Below are 8,000 nucleotides of genomic sequence, written 5' to 3' on the forward strand. Positions count from 1 at the left end.
AGAGGTCACAATGTAAAAAAGTTCTAGTATGTTACTAAAATTGGAGAACAAAGTTTTCAGAACCAATGAAGATCCTGCAGAATCTTAATTTAAGTTGGCCTACTTGCATACATTTGTAACTAATTTGTAAACACAGTTAGGTTTCATATCCTCTTACTATCCCTACCTCACTGGTTTATTGTTTATTCTGTAAAGTTGTTTATCACAAGGCATATCTATAGCCTACACACTTTTGCTGCTCTGTCCCATTTGGATAGATGCTAAAATGCATCATATCATACATCTATGTGTAAAGACAATAAATCTATATTTTTCCCATTTAGTTCAAGTTTCAAATGTAAGTTTGTCATATCCACTGTAACAAATTTAGTTAAAATGTATGAACCTGTCAAACATTTAAGAAAACATAGACACACAGCACTGCTGAGGCTGTGGGTGTTTGGTCACTAGATAAAAGTCAGGGGATGAACAAAGTGATTAGGGTTCATAGTCTTAGAACCATTAGTGTCTGTGTAACATTTCACGGCAATCCATCAAATAGTTGTTTTTAGTCTAAACGAAAAGGGCGGACGGTGTGTTGAGTAGGTGTAGCCTATTGTCTTCAGCAGTCCCACACTACAATCATTTGTGTTTGTAAAAGAGGCGATATACCTAGCTGTGTTATCATAAAATGTAAGTGATGCAGAAGCTGTTTTTGCCTCACTGTCAGTTGTCATTTTATCCCAAGAGGGAGAAATGTTTGTTTGATTTACATACATGAAGTTAGGCCATTAAAAGTCTTCTGTTAAAGCTTAGGTGAAAACAGTGTAAACTGTGATGAATAATTCAAAGACAACGATCATTTTACTTGAGATTAGCTTGGTTAGGTTACCATGGCAGAGATGCATGTATTATTTACTGGCAGTGTGAGTCCAAGTGTAAGACAGCTTACAGGCTCTCAGTCATTTTTAGACCTGTTCAAATGGCGAGGATTAAACGTGGTAGTAATCCACGAAGGACAAACTCATTTGTCTGACCTGAGTGTCTACGTCCGAATGAGAAGCGAGGAGCTACTCTGCAATGTTGTGGACCATGTAATGTGTCAGGGGCTTTGCAATGGAGGGGACAACGCTGGTGGCTGGACAGGAGAAGCCACAGAAGCGGGTGAGGTTCCGTGTGGCTTCGGGGAACAGCGGCCGGGTGCTGAAGGAGATTTTCAAGGATGAGGGGCCTTCAGACTCCCTGGATTCAGACTGCACTAGCAGTTCGGATGCGGAACGGGCCAGCACCCCCTCTACAAGTGGAGATGGACACCTGTATGGATACCTGGGCTCAGAACTGGACGACAGCGAGTGTGAGCCTGATAATCTGCTCATGTATGCAGGGGCCACCAAGGACTGGATGTTCACCACCAAGAGGGTCAACATCCTCAGTAAAAATGGCACTGTGAGAGGGGTCAAGCACAAAGTCAGCGCAGGTCAGACGCTGTTCGAAAACCTTCCCAATTCCAACAGTGTAAGTGAATCTCTCAGGGGGGGTTTCATTTTTATTGTTTAATACAATATATGCATTACCAACACCAGTTCCCATCATTGTCGCCTACGTCCTCAAGTCTAGTTACAGGTAGGAGCACGAAGGTGTGTGACTGGGATAAAAACTCACAATAGAGGACAAGGTCACAGCGCAATTAAAGATTAATGATGCATTTCGTTGAGTGTTTCGAAAGAAACTAATCAGGTTAATGAATTCTGTAAGAAGCAGTAAGAAGTGTTCATTCGTCTGAGGTAACTCTTTGGCTCGTGTGCAAAGGTGATGTAGAGGGTTATATCAAAGAGGCCACTTCTCAGCAAAGTGGTATAAGGGGAACAAACAGTGTCACTGTAGACTCCATAACGCTGCTCATCACGACTATCTTTATTTTAGGGTAAAGTTTAAATGCTTATCACAGTCTGATCTTCTCCCAAAGGAAGGTTCTGGTGTTTTTGCATGTTTTATAAACGTTCCAATCACGTCCATGTTACATCATCAACACCAACATTTCACAGCATGCCATAACTTCTCACAACATTTTTGAATGTTGTCGACTCCCTCTTGTTTGAACATGAACATGTAGCTTTATTTATTTGGATAATATACATATTAATGATGTGCAGACTTTGCAACTCCATCTATACTATCACTTGCAATTAGTGGTCTCTATACAGTTTCCAAACTTTGTTGAAATGAATGATAACCAAAGGCGGCCTAGAAGGGACAATAAGCACTTTAAAAGAAATTAAAAACGCTATTGTATACTTTTGGAAATTTTTTGAAATTATACCTAACTGACCGCAAGGCCCTGAACATGCAAGCTGAACATGCAATACAGGGCGCCCTACCCTGCCTTAAGGCTATTTAAACAGGGGGAAAAAAAGGGAAATCATAAAGATCCAAACCAGCCAGGTAACAGCCTCATCTCCATGTTGAGGTCAGGTTGAAGGTACCGGATACACCAGGCCCTCAGGCCATAGGATCCTAAATGAGGACACTGCCTAAGACTCAAACACAAGGCCTGGGAGAGGATTATTTACCATATTAAGGATCCGTACTTCCCCTTGAAAAACTGTACATCATTTGAAAGCCTCACAATTCTAACAATGCAAAGCATTTCCAGTATTCCAGTATGACTGAGACAGCAGCTGCTTGATTTGTAACAGGACTGGATCATGGGTTAACAGTAGGGTAGTCTGTAGGGAGTTGGGTTGGGAACCAGAGGGTTGCTGGTTGAAGTCCATATACAGACCAAAGTATGGTGGTGGACTGGTAGCAGGAGAAGTGCCAATTCATCTCCTGGGCACTGGGCAAATTTCCATGGGCAGCCCTATTACTCTAGTATCTCTCTATTTAGTGCATGTGTGTGTAATTCAGATCTGTGTGAAATAACAAGACAGTGTAAATTGGCATTGTCACATACACATAAAATGTAGCAAAATTCATTCTCTGCATTTTTAACCCATCCCTCAGGGGAGCAGTGGGCAGCCATTTACAGCGCCAGGGGACCAACTCCAGCTTTGATCAAGGGCACTGACTGCAGAACCTAGTACATGTTTTTTGATGGTGGGGGAAACCGGAGCACCCAATCAAACATGGGGAGAACAGACAGACTCCAAAGAAAGGCCCAGAACAACATGGATTCAAACCCAAAACCTTCATGCTGTGAGGCCACAGTGCTAACCATTGGGCCACCATGGTGCTCAAAAAATGTTATCATGTAACCACAATTTAGATTTCTTTTTCTCCCTCTTAGATGGAGTTATCTCTTGAATTTGGGCGGATAGTGATCTACACTACGAGTTTCCGTGTGGTGAGGACAACCTTTGAGCGCTGCGAGCTGGTCCGGAAGATCTTCCAGAATCACAGGGTGAAGTTTGTGGAGAGGAACATCGCCCTGGACATCGAGTTTGGGAAGGAGTTGGAGGAGCGGTGCAAACGTGTTGGAGAATCTCCTTCCTTACCAGTCGTGTTCATTGACGGACACTTCCTTGGGGTCAGCTCTTAATCTTATGTTAGAACAGGATACACTTTGTTGTCCCTAAGGGGCAATTTGTCTTGGGCATAGTGCTACAATATGTTGCTTCACAACACCAGTCTTGTATAAAGTACTTGAAAGCCATACTTGAGTAAAAGTACAAGTATCTTAAAAGAAAAGGACTTCGGTAGACGTTAAACTCACCTTTTAAAATATTACTTTAGTTAAAGTAGTTGATATTTATTGTACATAAGTATCAAACGTTATTTTCTTATATTAACATAAGACATCTTAGAACATGGAGGAAGAACACAGGACTGTACAGATAACACAACATCATCATAACGTCTGATGCCAAAATCTTGTACGTGCACACACTGAGGTCATTAAATATTGAATTATGTTTTGCAGGGTGCTGAGAAAATACTAGGCATGAATGAATCAGGGGAGCTTCAAGATCTTCTGACAAAAATAGAGGTTGGTTTTCAGAGTTTGCATTGGAAATCTCATTCTGAATAATTGATGGTGGTCAAATAGATGAATTTCCTGTGACTAAGGTTGAGTCAACCAGTTGTTATGACACATGATGTTTGATTAACCATGTGTTTCATGTGTAGCACATATCATATCAAAGCAAGAGGTAATTATAAAGTCATAATAAATTAACGCTTTTTCTTTGCCCAAAGTCACTGAGATGAACTCATTTCCCCTCACCAGTTGTTTCATCAATAAAACATGAGCAAACTGGAATGTGAAAGAGGCATGCACGTCAATAAATGACAATCAATAATTGAGGATGTGTTATTGATTTGGCCTCCAACCCATTTGTTCTAACACACCGACGCAGAGCACATCGCTTGGCGGTTGGCTAAAAACTGAGATGGTGTAAACTATTTCTGTTTCAGAGATGCAGACATGTCTGACACAAAAGCACTGCTTGTAATTTGGAGCCAACAAGAGTCTTCATAAGCGAATACAAAGCTGTGTCGACAATGACATTTAAGTCATGCATTCCAGTCACTGCAGGCTATTAGTAGAAAGAGCATGCCTCTCTGAAAGGTCATGCATACATTAATCAACCCAGAACTGGCCTGCAACATGGATTTATTGTCTGTTTACAGTTATGGTTCAACAAAATCTGGAGTTTGGATAGGAAGTTGTGATTAAAGCAATAGTTAGACAATATACACTTTCTTGATCTTCTAATCTAACTCTCACAAAAAAAGCAAAAAATAGTATTTCCCAAAATGTCAGACTATTCAGACTATTTTTAGATTTAAGTCAGTTATTTTTACCAAATTTAGCTTATTTAAAATGTTGTATCTCTATAACTGTGGGCTTTGGGAACAACAAAGAAACCCAGTCCTGTTTTGTTGAAGGACTGTAGAGAATTTGGCTGTCAATATTAAATGTTGGATACCTTACCTGGAATATAAATATGCATCTATCCACTTTTCTAGAGGGTACAGCAGCCCCAGACGTGCCAGACCTGTGGAGGCTTTGCCTTCATCCCGTGCCCAATGTGCCATGGCAGCAAGATGTCCGTGTTTCGCAACTGCTTCACGGATTCCTTCAAAGCCCTCAAGTGCACTTCCTGCAATGAGAACGGCCTGCAGCCCTGTGGGAGCTGCAGCCACTGAGGATGTTAAGTGCCTGACCCAACATCTTTACTTCTGTCTCAAGACCTTAGGTAGGAAATTCAACTGGACTGTACCACAGGCAGCAAAATGTAACACATCAGGACTCTTCCATGGCCATTGATAGTAAAGAGAAAACACATTTGTAATAAAATCTTTGAATTTGTGGATACGCTGTTTATGTTCATCTCTATGTATTCCAACATAACAATTAAGACATATAACAGCAGGCTTCTCCCTTTAGCCTATTCAAAACTCATTGAAATACATACATACATGCGTCCACCAAGGAGCCATGAACTAGTTTCACCTGTGGAAAACTTAAGCGTGTTATTTAATTAGTGATAAGGCTCTGAATACTAATCCCATATCAGACAGAGTTTAGACACAAAGACAGAGAGGGAAAGTTAAAGGGCTCCATCTGCAGCCAGTAGAGGGCATGGAACCTGACCTCCGTCCAAACATCATTCAAACCTCATGTAAAACTTTAAGGTGCACTATGAGTTCTTGTTTGGTTTCAGAAGAATTTTTATTTTTGTCTCAAATTTGGCAAAGTAGGCATCTCTCCTTGATCTGCTAGATGCCTGCTCTTTGAATGCACTGTGAAAAAGCCCGGTCTTAGGAGACAACACAGGGGTTGTAAACGTCAAACACACAGTAGGAGCACGGGATAGGCACCGTAACGCAACAAAACAGGTTCCAGCCAATCACCAACAAGATAGTTGGAGGAGGGAGTGGGGGTTAGTGACAGTTAGTCATGACAGTTAAGGAAACATGGGCGGAGGGGCAAACTTGCTCCGTTTTGTTTGTAATTTTCTCAACAGAAGAGACCATGCAGGAACTCATAGTGCACCTCTAATAAATGCAAGATTAGTTTTAGCTAGGTGTGTCTAATAAACTGGCTGTTAATAGGCTAGTGTGAAGACAGATTTAAATCCAAGTAAATCAATGGAATCAAACTGATTTAAACATTTTTAATAGTACATTCATTTCTGAGTTCTACATTAAAGCTGAAACAATTAGTCAATTGAAAGAAAAATAATCAATAACTATTTTGATAATCAATTAATAGTTTTTGTCATTTTTTAAGACCAAATGCCCCCGTGTAAGCTTGTCAGTTGTGAGAATTTGCTGATTTTCTTTGTCTCTTCTTGGTGATAGTAAACGGAATATCTCCAACTGTTGGTTGGACTAAATGAAAATATTTTAGGAAGCCCTGTTTGACTTTAGGAATATGTAATTGTGATTTTTTTCTTCTAGTAATTAATAATGAAATTTATTGTTGGTTACACTCTACGGACTTGCAAACAGTACAGTACAAACATATTCCCCAAACAATGCCCTGTATGCATCTCTATCTCTATATCTGTATGCAGGGCATTGTAACTCTCACGTTTAAATCTGTGTTATCGTGCAGCAGACGGAATATTATAATGGTTAAAATAGTATTCTACGATTCGGGGTAATACCTTCAGACCAGACAAAGGGGATGATTAGCCCTGTGGGACTCCTATGCAATGGAAACACAGAAGCAGCACAATGCAATGTGACTAACTGTTTCAATTATGTATTGGCAGCAAAGGGATTTTGGTTTGCATTGAATAATTCAACCCCCTTAGAACTTAATGTGCTACAGTTTTTTTTAACCCTAAAAAATAAATGCATGCCCATTTTTGACGACATGGGCATGCACATTAAAAGACAAAGTCAGTCTACTGCCAACAATCCTCGCATGCAATTAGCGCCATTTAGTGTTTTTTAACGGATGATGTCATTTGTTGGCCGCCATCCAAAGGGTCACAGAAACGCAGCGCCCGTGCAGCTCAGCTCTCTATGCTGTCATAGCCCTGTACAATGCTGCTTGAACATGATTAGACAAGGCAGCACTGTAAAGAGGCTAAAAGCGTAGAGCAGTGTGATGTGGTGATGGTGATGACCATCCGCCATGAAGACCTTTGCTACCATCACCACCTGGGTTGTTCTCCTTGCTCCTGCACCTGGGATTGAAACAGCAACCAAATCGATTATTGAAAAGAAGAAGACGCACACAAAAGCAACAAAAAAAAAATGGTTGATGAGGTTTTTCTGCTTGGGTAATGGGAGATGATTACATTGCTGGACAAAATCTCGATTCTTTAATTCATTTCCGCAGCGAAGAGTAATGGGGTTTGGGATTTTGTAACCGCAGGCGTGTGGTGATGGAGGGGAGGACGTTGCAAGAAAAATCTGAGACCCCAAATGTGCGGGTTTACTGCGCCCCCATCTGTGGGCTGCTGGAGACAAATACTGGAGAGAGACAAAAAATCCGGATGCATTGAATATTATTACATAACAAAACAGCTACCTTTTTCTTTAAATCCGCTCACAAAATGAACATATTAATGATACTGAAAGTGACGGTGTGATTTGCAGAAGGATTTGAGATGTGTTTGGTGATCTCCGAACGTTACAGGCGCGTCTCGACGCATGTTTCCTTTATAATAATGAGTCAAATCATCCTGACGATCAGCTTCTTCTTTTTGAATCAACGTGCACTAAGCGACCCTTTCTTTCTCTGCGGAGGGGAGACATGAAAGGAAACAAGATGGGCAGCGGCACTGGCACAACTGACTTGGGAATGGTATGACGAGACATGACACTGATATGCGCGCAACACCCAAAATGTTAAGACAACATTCAATGGTGTAAAAACCTGCAATGGAGTTTGTCCGCATTGTCTCCGCTCTCCGGGCTCGGTGACAAATTATTTCAGTCGACCAGCCTAGCGTGGCTCCAGCCGCGATGCTGTGCGTAATGTTTTGAACGGTCGGTCAATGCGCAGACTGGTTGGAAATGACTGTTTTTATTGACGTCAGCGTACAGGCTAGCACCCCCCC

At 41.2% G+C, this 8,000-nt stretch overlaps 1 protein-coding gene across 1 annotated transcript; it reads left to right on the plus strand.

The window, feature by feature from the left end:
- The first annotated feature begins 943 nt into the window (after positions 1 to 943).
- On the plus strand, positions 944 to 5,294 carry grxcr1a (glutaredoxin and cysteine rich domain containing 1 a). Its single transcript, XM_034884232.1, has 4 exons — positions 944 to 1,494; positions 3,266 to 3,505; positions 3,899 to 3,964; positions 4,948 to 5,294. Exons 1-4 carry the CDS (start codon positions 1,096 to 1,098, stop codon positions 5,125 to 5,127), a joined length of 885 nt encoding a protein of 294 aa, XP_034740123.1. The 5' UTR covers positions 944 to 1,095; the 3' UTR covers positions 5,128 to 5,294.
- The last annotated feature ends 2,706 nt before the right edge of the window (positions 5,295 to 8,000 follow it).

The sequence above is a fragment of the Etheostoma cragini genome, chromosome 10 (genome assembly GCF_013103735.1).
Source record: "Etheostoma cragini isolate CJK2018 chromosome 10, CSU_Ecrag_1.0, whole genome shotgun sequence".
Classification (NCBI taxonomy): domain Eukaryota; kingdom Metazoa; phylum Chordata; class Actinopteri; order Perciformes; family Percidae; genus Etheostoma; species Etheostoma cragini.